General features: G+C 38.4%; 1 protein-coding gene across 5 annotated transcripts in view; it reads right to left on the bottom strand.

The window, feature by feature from the left end:
• Positions 1–798: 798 nt before the first annotated feature.
• Positions 799–19,299, bottom strand: part of DZIP1 (DAZ interacting zinc finger protein 1) — a 43,557-nt gene continuing 25,056 nt past the window's right edge. For 4 of the 5 annotated variants that reach the window (XM_074562909.1, XM_074562918.1, XM_074562926.1 and 1 more), the window contains 9 exons: positions 13,352–13,411; positions 10,151–10,296; positions 9,634–9,829; positions 9,156–9,285; positions 8,915–8,965; positions 7,912–8,114; positions 7,397–7,527; positions 2,455–2,623; positions 799–1,667 (listed from right to left, as the gene is read on the bottom strand). In XM_074562909.1, coding sequence (XP_074419010.1) covers positions 1,585–1,667; positions 2,455–2,623; positions 7,397–7,527; positions 7,912–8,114; positions 8,915–8,965; positions 9,156–9,285; positions 9,634–9,829; positions 10,151–10,296; positions 13,352–13,411 — 1,169 coding nt within the window. In that variant the 3' untranslated portion in view covers positions 799–1,584. The remainder of the gene's footprint in view (positions 1,668–2,454; positions 2,624–7,396; positions 7,528–7,911; positions 8,115–8,914; positions 8,966–9,155; positions 9,286–9,633; positions 9,830–10,150; positions 10,297–13,351; positions 13,412–19,299) is intronic. The other variant, XM_074562946.1, reaches the window with a different exon arrangement.

The raw sequence follows: 19,299 nt of genomic DNA, 5'->3' as shown, positions 1-19,299 counted from the left end.
TCAGGGCCAGTTGTTATGAAAACAGTCACTAGAGAGGGTCTTGCACAGCCTAAGAGAATGCACGCCTGAGAAGAAGAATGCCCGCATCATCGTGAGCATTTGTGTGCGTGGCAGAGAAAGTAAAAATTGAGGCTGGAGCCTTTGGGGAGTTTTGTGGCGGGCAAGGCAAGGCTTGGAGACACTTCCTACATTCTGCATTCGCTTTGTGGCGCAGGGCTCCTGCCCTGCCTCAACACGCAGCCCTGGGGGCGACGAGGCACCTCCAGGGGGTTGTTTTTATTCCCCGCAGTTGGCAGTTCCCCCCTTGGGCAGGGGACACACACCTCTGGCTCCAGAATGGCTCCAAGCCACTGGGTTTCGAAAGGGAAGGAAAAAACCCCAGGCAACGCCAGCTGGCCTGCTCTGCCAACGACGGTCCTGAAGGGCTGACCAAATAAAAGCAGACAATGCTTAACAGCGCTATTTTAGATAATCCTGAATTAGTCACAACAGTTCAAAAATTCAGCTACTGCTTTTCGGGGGGGGGGGCCCTGTCCATAGAAATGGGATGGCTTTTGAGGGAATATTTGTCCAATGATTCAATAAACGAGGTCGGAGATTATGAATAACCACAAAACGTTTCCTAGACTGAGACCCTAAAATTAGTCACAAACTCACATCTGTCTTGAGGTTTTAACTGCTGAACCCTTGGGAGAAAGATGTAAATATAAAAAACCAATAGTCCTATTTATTAATAGGCACAGTATGATAGAAAAAGTTTTGTATCTGATAGCATCTAAAATACATCAGAACAACAAAGCCATTCAACGTTCTTTTTATTTCACCTTATTTTTGTATTTCATTTAAGTCAAAGCACCATTGTGTTGTTTCAAGGCAGCAGCCAATACGGACAAAACAGAAATATGAAAGTACTTGCGCAATGGCAGGTCAGTGCTTTCCTCACTTAGCTTGCGGTTTGAATTTTTTTTTCCAATTTTTGTGCTTTTATGTTAACTAAGACTCACCTCTAATAAAAGAACCCCAACATTTCCAAAATAGGAAGCATTTAATAATAACTAGTTTCATAGCTGAGGCCTTTTCTTTCTTTTCATTTGGTGTTTATTGTAAACCATGGTAGAAACGTAACGTTTTAATATGTGGAAATATTTTCTTTAAAATGTTCACAATTTTATATAAAGTTTATGATAAAAACCAAGAAAATGTGCATTTAAAAATTTATAAAGTAATACTCTGGAGTAGATTCTGTTCACTGGTCACCAGGTTTTCTTGCAAGACCAGTTTCAATCTTTAATGTAAACATTAGAGGCAAAATCTTCACCTCAGTGAAACCCAAGAGACTTTCAACATCTGAGTTCATGAGAAAGAAGCATGAACTCTCGATTTCCAGACAGACACGGCCAGTAATGTGCATATGAATATTCTTGTTTCGAATTCAGGACCGAAAGACACAAGAGCTCTGTAAACACTATTCCTTGTTATTACATGACCAAAATGAGAAACGAACAGGAAACACTTGATGTTTTCAACTACATTTTCGACCCTAACAGAACCTGGCAGCAGCGCCTCCCGGCAGGAACGCAACTATTAGATATCTGAAGAATCACTCCAGTCTGTTACAGTGACTAAACTGCTTTTTAACGTGCTTGTATTATCAGCTTCATGAAGGCCTGTTAAAATAACAAAAAAAACCCATTAACGATTATTGATAATATTTTGGGGGTATTTTTACTTTGTATTTATCTATGAGATAAAATTACATGCTGTGTGAATGAACACCTGTGGACTTCAGGAAGTCCAGCATTTCAACCAGTGAGGAAGTGACAAGTGTTGATAATACGAAGGCTGTTTCTGTCACAGAACACAACACACAGTACAAGCAGTCAGCATCGACATTACCTTCCTTTTAAAAATAACCTGAAGTATCTTTGTACAACTGACACAGCTTTAAGTATATTGAAACGCCAGGGCTAGAAACTATTCTGTAAGTTTTATGTAAGATTGAGGTTATTACTTTACCAGTAGCTCGAATGTTTATCTCAGCCTGGTAGGTCACTTAGATATCTTGAACAAACCCGAAATTTTATTTTTATTCTCAACACAAAGTAAAGTTTTGCTCCTCCCTTAAATATGGGAAGGGATTAAAAAAAACGCTGAATGTTTAATTTTTAAGATGAGGTTAAAGCCTGATAGTACTATATGTTTTAAAATCTCAAATTTAAGTTTGTTGGTATCTCCGTGTATTTACGCGTATGTGTCGTTTATGTGTAAGTACATATCATAAGTATCATATATGATATTTATATGACATAAAACCGAGCGCACAGTTTTAATTACTTGTTCTTTTCTTACAAAATACCATATATTGAATTACAATGTGTAATACACGATACTGAAGTTCTTCTCTAGATGTGTCAGCTGCTTAAGGCTTATCACGTAGAAGTAGGAATACATTACCTTCCTCCTTTGGTACACTTCTCTTCGGAAGACCCCACGCCTGTACCACAGATGCAGCATTTGACTCATTTTTTGGAACTGTCAATGCCTTCTGACCTCCATCATCTTTCATCAATAAAAAGTCTTCTACTGATGATATATCCCAATCATCTTCATCAACTTCTGTGAACTAAAAGAGAGAAGAAAAAACATGCATTTTTCCTCTGTCTGTTTAAGTTGTGCCAAGTTCTTCCATTAACTCAACAACGTGAAACTGCTAAAGAAAAATGCCCTGGCACATGGCCTGCATGACATCTATCACCAGTTTTAAAATCCACATAATTCAATTACCTAAATTATATTAATTCACTATTACAGTTCCTAAGCTAAGAGTGTTGGGGTTTTTTTTAAGTCAGGAAGTACAAAAGTTCAAAGTTCTGCCAGTTTCATAACTGGCAGAAACCTATTTTTTCAGGTATTACATGTCTAACTTAAAAAAGGATCATCTTTTCTGGGATATTAGCTATTCCAATGAGATGGAAAGTCTTTTAGACATTCGAATGTATGTTACTAACATGAAAATAAAGACATGACGTGTTAGCAGTTTAGTTAGCTACATAAGCATTTTGCATTCACACTATAAAAAATTAATATTGCAATAAAGGCCTTTTAAATTTAAAATGAAACTAATTTATTTAAAGAAAAAATTAAATAACGAAAGTTAAAAAAAAATAATGTTCAAAGTTAAAATACGTATTCCTCTTAAGACTCACTGTCAGCACGTACAGGTATATTTTTAATTAAGTGGTGGGTTTGCACAAAGAGTTCCCAAAATGAGAGTCAAGTCAACCAGATGAACCTGAAGGCAGCGAGTCCGTGGTCTTTCTTATCTCACCTGCCTGAGAACTAAATATCTTCATTCAGATTTTGAAAGAAGAGCTACAGCATTTCCCTATTTGTCAATCAGATGTGGTTCAATGGAATCGAGCCATTCTTAGAGAGCTTAACTGTGGAGAGTGAAAGATAGTTTCTCACAAAGCTAAAACCTTATTTCACAGGAGTTTCTCAATATTACAGTAAGATATAGAACGCACTTCTGTTGCACAGAAGGAAGAGTCAGATGCTATTAGAAAACAATGTAAGGTATGTGCATATGAGAGAAAAATCAACAAATATGAACATGTCATGTGTCTCGAAAGACGGAAAGAGACTACAGTAATGCTCTACCTTGCAACATCATACAATTTTAACATTGCAAACTCTTTTTCAAAAACTGACAGATCCGCTCAGTGTGCTGTATTATTAACATACCAGGATTCGACATTTTGCTGTTTTAAATTATCTGCATTTGGAGGGTGCGGTAATGGGAAAGTCAGAGTCACATATATTGAGAAATGCTGGAGGAAGAGTTTCCTCAAACAGTCACGAAGTCCCAACTGATTTTTAAAGTACAAAATAGAGAGAAAATATGTCAACTTCAAGCAGAATTCATTTTTGATCAAGTGTAAATACACAGCTCCAATCAAAACTGCTATGCAGTTTTATTAACTCAAAGACTTACTCCAAAGAAACACCACAATCCATGCAATGTCTGGTACAGGTGAACTTAGCTAATACAGCTTCAGGTAAGCACAAAATAAATTTTCTCTAAAATGTTTCTGAAGTAACTTCTGTGAAACATGACCTTTATAAAACATACGGCAATAGGATGCCTTATACAGGTTTTACGGTATTGTGGGTTTTGAGAACGACAATTAGCAGCTATAAGCATTTAAGCTACTAGTATTTAAGCTAATTAAAAAAATTTGGACTTTCAGAGAAATCATCATTCCAATGGCATTTATGTCTTTGGGCACCTTTGAAAATCCCAACTAAAATTTAAAGAATTAACTTGAACTGTATGCCTACATTTAAGCATACAAATATGGACATCGATATATGCACATTCATGTATAATTAGCAAAGAATACAAGATGGTGTGTTGTTCTGTAAAGATTCCAGAAAGTGAGCAGCAACGCCTGCCCTGGGTTCATAAACTCATTTCAAACTCATCACGTCCATACAGCAACACGTCACTGTGTTAATATATCAGGGACATGATGCATTCTAAACTAATTGTAGCAAAAACATTTTTCATGGAATCATGGAATGGTTTGGGTTGGAAGGGACCTTCAGAGATCATCTAGGCCAACCCCTCTGCCATGGGCAGGGACATTTTTAACCAGACCAGGCTGCTCAAAGCCCCATCCAACCCGACCTTGAACATTTCCAGTGGTGGGAAATGCATATCTTCTCTGGGCAACCTGTTCCAGTGTCTCACCACCCTCATCATAAAAGGTTTCCTCCTTATATCCAATCTAAACCTACTCTCAGTTTAAAACCATTTACCCTTGTCCTATCACTACAGGCCTTGGTAAAAAGTCTTTCTCCACCTTTCTTGTAAGCCCCCTTTATATTTTGAAAGGTGCAATCAGGTCTCCCCAGAGCCTTCTCACCTTCAGGCTGAACAACCCCAACTCTCTCAGCTTGTCCTCATAGGAGAGGTGTTCCAGGCCTCTGACCATTTTTGTGGCCCTCCTCTGGACCTGCTCTAACAGGTCCATGTCTTTCTTGTACTTGGCCCCCCAAAACTGGATGCAGTACTCCAGGTGGGGTCTCACGAGAGCAGAGTACAGAGGAAGACCCTCGACCTGTTTCTTTTTATGTAGCCCATGATATGATTATCTTTCTGGGCTCCAAGCACACATTGCCAGTTTATGTACAATTTTTATACCACTAGTATCCCCAAGTCCTTCTCCACGTGGCCGCTCTCATTGCATTCATCCCCCAGTCTGTATTGACACTGGGGATTGCCCCGACCCAGGTGCAGGACCTTGCACTTGGCCTTGTTGAAGTTCACGAGGTTCACCTGGGGCCACTCCTAAAGCCTGTGAAGGTCTCTCTGAATGGTATCCCTTTCTTCAAACACATCAACTGCACCACTCAGCTTGGTGTCGTCTGCAAACCTGCACTCAATCCCACTATGTCATTAATAAAGATACTGAACAGTACTGGTCCCAGTGCAGACCCCTTGAGGGACATCACTCATTCCTGGTTTCCACTTGGACATTGAGTGTAACTCCTTGGACACGGCCATCCAGCCAGTTCCTTATCCATCTAACAGTCCATCCATCAAACCTATATGTCTCCAATTTAGAGGTAAGGATGTTGTGGGAGACAGTATCAAATGCCTTACAGAGTAGGGGTAGCTGACATCGTAGCTCTTCCCTTGTCCACCGATGCAGTCACTTCATTGTAGAAGGCCACTAGTGAAAGACACTTCATTGTAGAAGGCCATTAGTCAGGCATGATTTGCCCTTGGTGAAGCCATATTGGCTGTCTCAAATCACCTCCCTGTCTTCAATATGCTTTGACATATCTTCCAGGAGGATCTGTTCCATGATCTTACCAGGCACAGAGGTGAGGCTGACTTGTTGGTAGTTCATAGGGTCCTCCATTTTAAAAATGGGTTTGATGTTTCCTTTTTCAGTCAGGGACTTTGCCTGACTGCCATGGCTTTTGAAATATGATGTAGAGTAGCTTGGCAACTACATCAGCCATTTTCCTTAGGACCCTGGGTGGCATCTTGTCAGGTCCCCATGGACTTATGTATGTTCAGGTTCCTCTGGTGGTCTCAAACCTTATCTTCTCCCACGATGGGAGGGACTTCATTCCCCTAGTCCCTGCCTTGAGGCTCAGGGGCTTGAGAGATGTGAGAAGAGAGGTTACCAGTGAAAACTGAGGCATCTTTAAAACATAGATTTTAAGGCTTATTTTGCTACAGCTTTTTTGCTCTTGAAGCTGAAATTCCTTAACACAGTGGCCAGCGAACTGTGAACATTTTACAGTCTTCTATCATCTGACATTGCAGAGAATTTGAAAGTAACATTTGGGCAGGAAATTAAACTGTAATAGTCACGTCTGAGTTGATAATTTTGAGTCTGGCATGATTTGCAGCTCTCACACAGTCAATGGACAAGCTAGGTGTCACCAGTGGCAATTAAAAACACACAGGTTAAATGTGATTACCCTACCATTACAGCTGAAGTTGATTAAGACAATCACCCCTTTCTGGAAACTGAAATAGAAGTGTCACTGTTTCTGGGAGGAGTGATAAATTTCAGATTTAACTGTTAGTCAGAGAGCCCTAAGGTAGCAGTTTTATTATGGATAACAGGATTTTCAGTAATTATTTGTTTACTTAGTAAAAAAATATTTTCTTGAATGCTAGAACTAGTATCTGGCTCTCTACTTCAATCTAATAACAATGACTAAAACTGAAATAAACAGCACTATCTCCTGCTGACTTCTGATTTGGAGTAACTTCTGTTCTTTTTAAAAAATTGTTCAGGCAAAGATTAATTTGCACCAAAGTGGCTTACCAACTATAAAACTCTAAACTGAGGGGAAGACTGGGATCTTAGCAGCTTGAGGGGTAAAGAATAAGTTGTGTCAGTATTCTGGTTGCGAACACGTGGCGTGCTCGATGGACAGACATCAGTGGTAGATCTGATGTAGTTTGAAAACAGCATATAATTGTCAATAGATGCAGTAGAACAAAGACGGTACTCACAAATGGAATCTGTCCCCTCATTAAAATGTATTTAAAAGTTCCATATCAGATAAAACTCTAGAAATAAAATATTTTAAAATATTAGATAAGCAAATCCATTTTTTCTCCATCAAAACAAGATACTAGGAACACAAGTAAAGAAGGGCTCTCTCTAGGCTGCTAGAGAAATAAAGATGATACCAACTGCGCCCAAACTTTGGGCTAGCTGTAGTGATCCAAACCAGTCATGACATAACCTAATAAGCAGCATGATGAAGAGGTCACTTGCCACAGATCACTTGCTAGCATTTTTTAAGATATGTGTCTAGTTCAATTACTTAATGAAATAACAATGACTATTAAAAGTGATACCTTCAGTTCTTGCACCTCTTCTTTCTTAATAAATGCCTGCGCAACATTAATCCCTCCAGCTGGTTTGTTCTTATTTCCATGGTTAGAAAGACTCTTTCCAACTTTTTCAGTCAGTTTTTGAATAACTGTTCCTAAAGTTCATAAAAAAAAATATATTGACAGTTTCAATTCAGTAAGGGGCTTTACTGTAAACCCTCTAGAAACCTTCCACAAAGCAAAAATAAGTAAAAGGCTGAGAAAAGCTTTTCTTTGGACAGAAGTCTCTCTGAGGCACAGATTGACTCTTTTTCTCCATTTATATAAAACAGCATGACACACATCTAATTTGAATGGACATCTATAAGTACTATATTAACATAAACACATTAGCAAAAACATAAAGTGCACGCAAATATACATATACTCAAGACTAGACCGCCTGCCTTCATTATGTTTTCTAACACAGAAATATTATCGGGAAATGCAAAATCACGTACAGCTGTTACAACATGCATAAACAAAAGTAGTGATAAAACCTTTTGGAGTTTTGGCAGGTGTTCCAGTTTCTTCAGTTTCACTTTTCTCCATCCCATCCACATCGCTTTTGCCAGAAGCCTTCTGAAAAGCACTGACTTTGCTGCTTAATGTTTTTGACTGCTTTTGCAGTAATTCCGATGATATGTAATACTGCTTAATATCGTCTTCATCTCCTTCTTCCTCTGAACTGAATGGTGGAGTTCTAAGCAAAAACACATACAACCCGGGGACTTACTGGGTTTCACTGACTGCATTGATATGGACATACTTAAGCTTCCTTGTATTTTCCATTCCAGTAACATATGCATTTTTCTTATGTGAAAAAAAAACAGGAGCTCCCATAAATTCTAAGTATCCATAAAACTATTTAAATTAAATCACGCTACTAAGTAAACTCAGAAAGTTCTCTCTTACATAGATATGATTATTTCCATCTATGCAACTACCTTTACAACAGATCAATATATAACAAGGCAAACAAAGATAGGTCTTTCATGGATCAGCAGGCAGAGAAAAATTCAGAGTCAAGGAATCTGCAGCACAGAAGGTCTGTTCTGATATTCTGTTAGATGAAAATAACTTGGGAATTTTTCAGTGCAGGAAATTACAAAGTAATGTGCCTGATGTGAGTAGAATCTGGAATATTGTGTTTAATTTTGGTCACAGTAAGAAAATATCAATAAACTGAAAAAAGTCTACAAATGCTTTTAACTGGCTCAGAAAAAGCATGTGAGAACTAAACTAAAGGAAGTGATACTACTTGATTTTACTGAATGTCCATCTCTGGTTCACAAGAAAGAATGTATCTACTGAAAGGAGAACACACTATTTTTCAGGGATTATGACAGCAGACTCAAATGGCATAATACTTTAAAAAAATATTAAATGTGGAGTCCAGAAAGCGTTATAATTTCAGCTTAATAATAGCCTTTGCGCAGCAAGCATGTGAATATTCAGTCACCAAATACGTTTTCTTCAAAAATACAAAGGAATAAAACATACGTGATACTAGATGACTTTCTGGCAACTCCATTTCCAAAAATCTTCATGGATCTAAAAATAACAAGATAAGTTATTTCAAGACTGACAGTCAACTAAGTATGCATAAAGTTTATATAGAAGTAATGTGAATTCTTTGCTCAATTCTTACAACATTAGGAGGAAATGTTCATATCGGTCATAAAAAAACCAAACCCATATGATTGTTACCTGAGGTATGAGTACTATGAGAATAGCATCTTACTTTGGCGTAGAGGTATTCTCAGCAACGGCTGATCTTTGTTCAGCTGGGCGGACAGCTGTTGAAGACCGTTTTACTCGTTTTCGTGGTGTGGCAAATGAGGAAATTCCCAATTGGTTGAATTTCTGTTTATCTACAAGAGAAGTTATCAATCTCATTATTAGAAACAATGTTTGGTATCTTTCGTATTTCATTCATAAAATTAAAGATGTCTCTGCTGCAGATTATAGTTTTACAAAAAAGAAGAAAAAATAATTTTTTTCTTCAAAGCCGTTCAGAGTTACCATGTATATTGCCAATATAGGAGCTAGGATTTCTGCAGTTAAGCACAGTATCAAGAACCCTTTAAAGGAAACTGTTAAGTTGGCCATAACGACATAGAATATTTATGTGAAAAATTATGAAAGCAGCTACATAGAAATGTTTCTAAATGAAACCTTAGGTACCAGTTATAAAATGTAAGAAAAAAGGGTTTTTTAACCTTCTGAAGGAAGCTGAGGACAGGAAACAGTTCTATTACAAGATGATGATTTCTCTTCAACCCTAAAGCTAACTTGGCGTTCAAGATGCTCTCGAATTCTCTGAATGTCAGGCTCTTGCTTCTGTTTGCAGTCTCTAGCAGATTCAATAGCACGCAAAATTTTATTTAATCGATCATTTGGGATACCGCGAACACCCTAAGGAAACAAATTGTATTGTAAATACAGGGGCTATTATTTCGGGGATTTATATTCTACTATCATATATGCTCTTCTAAACTTCAAATATCACAAAACTCGTAGAAAAATCACAAAAGTTGGTAACACTGCTCACAGGTGTAGCCATATCCTCCACAGCTCGAATTTGATGGACATCCCCTCAGGTTAATGAATTACACTACAGGTGGAAATTTAGCTTTGGATTTTATAGGCTGAGGGTTGAGGTACAAGAGTGAAAGAGAAAAGCAAAAAAGTGGGACAAAGATTACCCCTCTTTTAAATAATTCAAAATAATCTTACTGCTTTAATTCCCAAGGATTCCAGCTTCTCCTCCAGGGCTTGCTCCAAAACAACTCGTAATTCTTTAGTTAAAGAAGGATCAGTCTTCAAGGCATTTATTAAATAGTGGTTACTTCTACTTGTTTTATGGTCACCTTTCTCAATTTCTGAAATAAAAATGCAAAAATGCATTTAAGAGGCATTTGAAAAATCCACAGTACGAGACAATTAAAAACTGCACCGACGCATGCATTTTTCAGAAACACTGCAGACATACATACGCACTTCTTGTCCACATGGAGTTGTACTCTTTTGAAAATCTTGGGCTAGCTTACTGAAGTCAACTCGCTTGGAATCTACAATTCAGCACCTTGTACCCACCATCATAAGTATCTTTTATTTTTCTTCTTACAGAATCACTATAAAGATATAGTCCTGAATATTTAGCATCAAAGACCTTTACTTCTAGAACTGTACTTGGAAAATTCTAGTAAAGAAAGACTATCTTCTGATACTTAAGTTCTCTAAAAGTGGTATTTCAAATCAAAGCCAAACTCTAGCAGGAATTAAAACAGGAATATGACAAAATTTTTCTCAAGAAAAGCTTCAAACAATGTAATGTTCTCTGATAAAAAAACCCCACTGAAATCAAATATTTGGAAAGTTGGAACACCTTCAAAAGCCTTGGTAAAGATAAAACCTTAGTCTGAGTCAGACTGTTTCCCAGAATATACATGATGGATAATACTTAACTTCAAAACTCTTTCAAGGACAAAGTTCAGCGTCGTGTTTTCTTCTATGCAGGTCTATGACATCATACATACTTAAAAGCAGACAAAGAAGTTTCCATCCCTTTCCCTTATTTTAAGTGTCCGTAATGACATGAACTCTTATGCAAGAAATAAAGACTCATCTAGACAGATTCTTCCATCTAAATTAAAGACTGACATTTGAGTTAGGCCCAAGTATTATAGGGTTATACAAGGGAGTAAAGAAGCAAACCCATTTGGAACCTGCCTATGAAGTGTCTCTGGCAAGACAAAGTTTTACCGAATGCCACTTAGACCAAGTGAACCAATAATCTGTGGGACCATGGTAACTCCTTCTGTCCGGCGGTGGTCAGCAAAGCTGGCAAAGCATACACAGGGATATACAACATCCCAGGAAAGCAGGTTGTAAACCACACTCCCAGCTTCGCCCCCTGAAATAAAGGGTAAATCTTCAGTAGGTGTTTGTCTCTTTCCAGTATGACTTACAGGGCAGCAGAGTCATTTGCCAGTCCATGGACAAGGGTATAAACGAAGGAATAATTCCAAATTGTGACTTTCAAATGTTTTCTTTCAAAAAAAGAAAGTACCACTTTTCTTATTTTTAAACAATGATTGCTTAAAAAGCAGTTCCATTTCGTTTTCATTTTTCTTTAGGGGAAAGATAAGCATCCTGAAGAGGACCCAAAAAAACCTCAAGATACACAGATTTTATTTAGGTTGTTTTGAGGAAGTGGCTTCTGATGTATCCTGGAAAGAACTACAGGTAACGAAAATGGAAAAAGAGTCCAGCTACCGCACTAAGAGATCTGTGCTGAAGAGGACAGAATCTGGCTGAAATCTTAACTGGCTTTCAGAACTATGTGGAGAACTCAGTCCCTGACAGAGGTGGAATTAAAAGCCATTTGGCTGGAGAGCTGAGTCCTAGAAGAGGAAAACTATTGGTTGGTGTGGAAACATAGGGTTATCAGACTATCCTCTGTCAGGAAAAGGTGCGTTATCCAGTATGGAATGCTCCCAGAAATCCACATATAAGACATATTAAAGCGGAAGGCTCCAGTGAGGCTTCTGAAAATCCTGTCCCTTTCAGATGTTAATCCTTACAATAAAACAGATCCATCTAAAATCATTTTTAAATTCATAATTACCACATGCTAATATGGGTAACAAGACTATCCAGCATTATCCTAATTAATGACAATATTAATTCTTCCTAATTAACCCAAGCCAAATCCTCTTTGCTAGAGCCAACTATTTAAGGAACTGTACTCTTACTCATTTCTGTTTTTTAAAAAAACCCAACCCTAAACAGTTGATTTGACAACTTTGGAGACAAGGGACCTGAAGTCTGGTCCACTGTTGCAGCTCCCACATAATCCTATCAAATAATCCGTCAAGTCAAGAATTTTCACACTCTCCCTTACAAGTGGCTGTCACCGAAAACAAAAAAATCTTGGTCTGTCTTTTCAGACTGCATTCTTTCGTTCTCTCTCCTACTGCAGGCCATGCCTTTAGGCACGGCAGAGGAATCAAAGACAATCCATCAAGAAAGAAAGTGGCAAGCAAGAGAAATAGCAGAAAGAACGGCAAAAATGCGAACAGTCTTTATTTCAGATCGATCAGAGTCACCGGGTTTTCCCTGGGGAAACCTCTCACTTAAGCACACATGTATTCAGACAATAATTGTGTTCTCAAAACAGCATCATTCCTTCAAATTTAAACTCGTTGGCTATAAGGTTCAAGAGTGATTTTGATTTTTGTACACAGTACAGATTATTATGCTATTCACCTATTTGGCGTTTCATCTAAAGGACTGTAAGTGTTCTTCAGGAGAAGAGCGTCGTGCAGGATGAACCAGTGCATTCTCTTCTATCACTGTAAATGTGGCCTTCTCCAAGTTCTCCTCAGAGGAAGCAGAACAGCAGCTGCCAACACTGGGCTATGTAATTTCATTCAGAATTGCACAACCCTGGCTGGAGCTGTGGCTGCTTAGAAGTAGGCGTAACTTCGATTACTTGCAAAAGTATCTTTGGTGCACCTACGAAAGTAGGCAGCTTCAACCTCCACCACCAACCTCCTTCTCCTATCTGAACTCTTTATCCTCTTAGGCAGTTTGAATAAGTGAGCACACATTGCAATAGCGTCAGCACCAAAAATTTCCTTGTAAGGGGATGTTCCCCATGAAACTTAGCTCAAGTGCCTTTAGACATATGGAATATGCCTGCTTTTAAGAGTTAAGCAGCTTTCCATAAAAACATTGAACTTGGATAAGGAAATCATAATATTCACAACACCAAGAGCAAACAGAAGACTCACACAAACAAGGAACATTCGCACCCAAATCACGTAAGCATACTCAAATACGATGAAAAAATACTGTAGGTATGAAATAAGATTTACATCTTTATTTTCAAAAAACACATGCCACTACATTTTGAGCTGAATCAACCATTACCTTTTTCCTCTTCTGAAAGCTCCTCTATGGGCTCCAGCATATGCACCGAGGGTGCCTGCTCTAATAACAAGGAAGAACAGGAACACCAGACAAACAGGACAGAAGAAGGTCAAGGTCCAGAGCGGGAAAGTTAGGCAAAAAACTACACTTACGTCAGTTTTCCTGATTGCTGACAACCTGCTTAACAATCACAAACCCAATGCAACGTGACTCTTCACTGCCTTGCTGGTACATTTTTGTAGAGGAGACCCTAATACAACAGTCACTTCAGGAGTGACTCAGTTGCCTGTACATGGGTGTCTAGTGTCATCTCAGATATATCAGAGTTTTAAGCCATCAGGGCTGCCTGATACGTCACACAGCTATAGAAAAACCCGTGCCCTTCTGGAATGGCACCCAGAGGCCAAGTGTGATGTTTTTAAGCATCTACAATGACAAGGCCACCTAGGATTAAGTAAATGAATACTGTCTTTCATTTCTCATAAGAAGCATTTTAATTTTTAAATTTACTGAAAAATATTGTTTATGTGCAATTTGATACTAAAAGTTACTAAAGGCAAGTAAAATGGACAGAACTAGAAATCTTCATAAATATATGGAAAAAGTATCTTAACTCATTATTCCAGAGAATTATTGAGTCCACACATGCAAAACAGTGAAATTTTTTATATATATATATATGATAATTTGCAATAAAACCAATTTTAAAAATCTTCAACCACTCCAGTATAGAGAGATTCAGTATTATCATGTGCTTTAAAGAAATCTTGAAATAACCCCTGCTGAAAACAGCTTCCTAAGCATATTGAAATTATCATTTTGTAGGTTGTCAGGTACAATTTGCTTTATATAACTGAAGCCAAAGTACAGTTTATTTACAACTTTATAGACTTCAGATATAAAAGATGCATGAAAATGCTTATATGTAGACTAATAAAAATTCAGGTTTTTAAAATGTTAATATTCAATTTCCAGAAATAAATTTATTTCAATGAAAACTAGAATTTTAGTTTGTTCTAGGGTTTATCATAGAAACAGGGACACATGCAAACTATATTTTCAGCATTCAACTACTGGCAGTATAAGAGAAAACAATTTATTGCCCAATATTTTGGGCCAACATACATTTGCCCCGGCATTCACAAGAAACTTCTGGCACTATAAATCTTGTTATGCTGTATGGACAGAAGGGGAAGAAGTGACGCTGCAGGAAAGATGCCTGCTCTTCAGCACTTCTTGTACAATTAGGTACAAACATGGATGCATGGTGATGGGTAATCACAATTAAATGAGCACTGGGAGCTAAGTGACACTTACTGTCACATCTCCAATATTCCCCATGTGAAGAGGACTAAAACGTGCTGGAAATACTTGGATATGGCTGCCGCAGCCTTCTCCATGCTTTCCATACTTGTGGTTCTATTGAGCAACTCACCTGCTCTTCCAAGCAGGTTCCAAGACTTAAAATTTGCTCTCATATAATTCACACTAAATAAGAAGTTCTAAAAAAATGCTGCTTACACCACCACAAGATGTTAACAAGATGCAAATGTCAATATATTTTATGGAAACACCCAAAGGCAAAACTCAGAGACCGACTGACAAATAGGCTTCTGGTCTTTCCGTCTCTAAGGCTGTAAAATTTAACAGTGGCCAGAGCATTCCTGAGCATTGGAACATGATCCTCAGGCTATTGCCCTGCACCACCTAACATTCTCCAAAACAATGTTCAGGCACAGTTTGGGATCATTCCCAACAGCCTGCAGTAAGCCTGTTTTGGAGGACGGAGGCTGAAGCACAGATGTGATGTTCGGGGGGCGGGGATTTAATTTAGCTGCACGGCTATTGAGGCCTCCGAGTTTCTTGGCTGGACCTACTGGACAGTAAGCCAGTTGCTGTGTAATTGGATTTAATCTATACTTGTTTTACCTGTACTTTACTCAAATGCAATCTGCTTAAAGGAGCTGACTCATCTCTGCACAAGCGCTTGTCAAGTGACTTAGTTTAACAGGAAAAGCCGAGTCCCCAGAACTCAGACCTGAAAACAGTCTGCTGATCTGGCATAAAGGTACATGCTTCTTTTCCTCAGTACACTAGAAACAGAGGAAGTTAAAATCAGCAAAAGAATAATTGCAAGAACAAAACGAAAATGTATTACTATTACGTGTAATATTGTTGTTCACTGCATGATGACAGAGGAAATTGCACGCTAAGACATGGGGGAGTGCAACATATGGGAAGACCAACTTCTCCAGCCTAAGTGGGCCTTTTCTTTCTCTTTACCTTATACATACTCTAAGAGAAATTTATTAAACATCACATTGGAATCAAACGTAAGAAAAAGTGGCTTGGTTCACCACTCCTCTGCTTTATGGACAGGTGTGGAGATCTCTCCCCTTAAGGAGACCTTTCCTTATGTTTACCAGAGATGTTCTTCTAGCCACATGATCAGACCTCTCAGCTCTTACCTTTGTGCACATCCTTGAAATCAGCAGCATCTAAATATTACCAAGCTTATTTTTAGGAATCGTTTAAATCTGACTACCCAACTAGACCTCGAATCTGTACAAAGCAGTCTTTGCTAACTTCAAATCTAAAACAATGCTGCTGATGCAGATTGAAATCCCAAATACTCTGAATTATTGTAACCTTCTCTAGTTCTAGCTTTTGCCCGAAAATCTCACCAAGCTGCAATCCAATATTAGCCTTAAACAAGTCATCACTACAACATCTGACTTAAGTATCTTAAGTCAGTTATCTTCCTCCCAATTATCAGCCCTAAATCTAGTTCAGCTGACCCCGAGCAGACGCTGCTCGACATCAACAGACCTTGCTGGCCAGGATCTTACTCCTAGCTTTCATTGTAGCCTAAGTGTTGAACCCAGACAGACTGCCATCTTCCCTTTTGGACTCACACCTAGATATAAATTACTTGCTCCTAGTCACTTCTCTTTTCCCCATTCCAGATGAATATCCAAACCGTGTCCTTGCCTTACTGGAAGTGTATCCCAGGAGGCTGAAGGAAGGCAGGAGGCATCTTGGGCTCCAGCAGATCACATGACTTTGGACTACCAGAGTACTGGTAGAACTGGTGATTACATCAGTCTTGCAGCTGAGATGCAACCTCAATTATACTTTGTTCATTGACACAACTTGAACCCTAGCTCTCATCTCCACCCCTTTCTTGGCTATGAAATAAATTTCAACTTCATACTTAAACGTATTCAGACAGGCTCTGTTGCTGCTACCTTGCTTAACTGATCCTTCTTAACTCAAACATAACTCTCGTTTGCCAATCATGTCTGCCTAAACCTAATCCTAACCCTAACCCAAGCTCAGTGATCCCTGTAAAACCTTGTCTCTGGGTGATACCGACCCTTTGTGGACTCTGCCATAAATCAACTTCTGCTGCTGGCATGAGCCACCTTAACTCCAAACCTAATTAATTTGGTCCTCCCCAACAGTCCCACACCCGACCCTAACCAAACAGCACCATTGCTAAATCCTACACCTAGTCCAGGGCAAATTCTGGACACATCCTCACTGTATGTCACCAGCTGGCCTCAGTTCCAAACCTATCTCTACTTTTATCCTCAGAAGAATGGTTCCTGTCAGCCTCAGGCTTGAACCTAGCTAAACGGTAGCTTCCAACACCAGCCTTAATGCAGGCTGGTCATATTCATATCTCACCTGGCCTGAATCCAGCCGTATTAATACTAGCCATCATTACAGCCAGCAACCTTAAGATGACCTCCACAATGATGTGTCTGTCATCCTACATCTTCCAGAACATCTTTTTTGCCAGGTACTATGTGTGGAGAGATAGATGAGATGTATCAAAAGTACCGGTTGCCTTAATTTCTTCAGTGGATAATTACACTACTGAAAAATTATGTGCGTGCATACTTTGACAAATCATGAAGCATCAGTTTTAAATAATCTTTGAAGGCAATTTCTATGCAGGTGGAATAGGAAAATATGTCTAACAATAATGAAGAATTCAGGCTGTGTTTATTTCAAGCATATCATATATTATTTGTCCGTTCTTATCTACTAGTTTAAAAAACCCACAATATTCTGACAGCACTATTGGAAAAGCAGTCTTCTGGCCAATATTTAAAGGAGAAATCTTGTCTATTTACACTGAAATATGAAATCCTAAAGTACTTTTATCCTGAACAGAACTGTTACAATTACCTGTAGTGGAGTATCACCTACAGTAAGGACTTTGCACTTGCACTGTGAAAATCAAGGATGAAATTTAAAACTTGTTTGCTGTAAATTGCTGCACTTCTTCAAGACATAAGGAACGTAAGCCATGGCTATAGTCATTATCTGATCCTTTAATTTACGCTCAAATTTCACATCCAAAGATCTGCCACGCTTAATCTGTGGCACCTCTAATTTTGACCGTCATCTTTCAATCAATGCACTTCATATATTTTTCTCCTAACTAATCAATGGGAAGCCTGCACACAAGCAATATAAATATTACTTTTAAACCAATATTCTTAAATATGATGAATTTTTGACACTTACCTGAGGCCTCTAAGTTAGGAGCCTAGTCATCTCAGACTCCTCCTACATTCAACAAAGAGACACAGGCAACTTCAAAGAGCAATTCAGATCTTAGTTCGGCTGAACCAAACTCTGAAGGTGCCCCTTTTCTCTGTTAAGTAGCTAGGAAGACTACTTGGACTAAATTTTCCTCAGATGCTTCAGTTATGTCCTTAACGATAGCTGGGCCTTAGTCCATACCATGTTTGAAGACTAAGTCATAGGTTTTAATGGACAATCTAATTAATATCTTTGCTTTTTAACTACTGTCTTCAATTCCACCTAATATTCTTGACCTAACAAAGATTAAATATTGAGCAAGAGTATTTCAAGAGTAACATAGGAGCCAAAGTCTGATTTTAAAATATAATTTAAAAAAAATCATAACTAATCCACTGCCTTTTTGTGAGAATTAAGTAATCTTTGAAGATGAGACAGTTATATCTGCGCAGAACCCTGCAGCTAGCTCAGAAACGGAGAGAAGAATGGTCAGCCAGGATGGCATTCAAGGTAGACTATAAGCTCTCCCAAGAAATCAGGAACAAGAATACAAAAGCACCAGGCTAACACAGTTGTTCCACTACTTTACACCTAAGATACCTCATTTGTAACTTGGGTGTCTTTTCATTGCGCAGATTTAAGATGTGCAGAACTAATCTTAGGATGCAAAAGCTTCCAGGCAGCTTTGAAAAGTGTAATTAAGTTCACGTAAGAGAACCTTTTCCAGAATTAATGTTCTTTCAAACAGAAAAAAAAAAGAAAAGGAAGATATTCCATATGCAGGCAATAGGCTGGTAGGAAAAATAGAGCTCTTGTGATTTCAGAGATGCTCTGTGCTAAATAAATTTGTCTACAGAAGTTACCAGTAAGCACTTCCATTTTCATGATGGCTACAGATGCAGCCATGATGTCTTAATTCAGTATGTAAGTCAATCCCCTGAGGAGCCGTGAAAATTTTGGGGAAGACACTGTAATTTCTGCTAACCTTTGTATCCAGAAATTAGGTGGGGTAAATTTAAAAAAAATCCAGAAGGGAAGAAAGGGGACAGACAGAGAGACCTGCAGAGATAAATAAAATAATCATCAGCAAAGGAATCTGAAGGAAACACCTTCTTTGAGGTTTCATAATAAACTGATAATGAATTTTTTGTATATCAATGGCAGGAACAGCCTTTTCTATCTCAAAAAGTTTCATAATGTGTCACAGACTTCATATTTGGAGCAGCAAGAAATGAGGAAAGATCTGAATGAGCTGATATAAACTGTCAGAGTTTACTGTGATTGTCAGAAAATACTAATGTTCACAGAACTGTTCTCCTCCTCAGTCCAAATGAAAGTAAATGCACTAAGAAAGCAATGCTGGACAAGCTCGGTGTGTAAGCCCTTAGCAG

This window comes from Larus michahellis, chromosome 1 (genome assembly GCF_964199755.1).
Source record: "Larus michahellis chromosome 1, bLarMic1.1, whole genome shotgun sequence".
Lineage (NCBI taxonomy): Eukaryota > Metazoa > Chordata > Aves > Charadriiformes > Laridae > Larus > Larus michahellis.
Note: the sequence above shows the minus strand (reverse complement) of the source record. Positions and strands in the feature narration are given on the sequence as shown.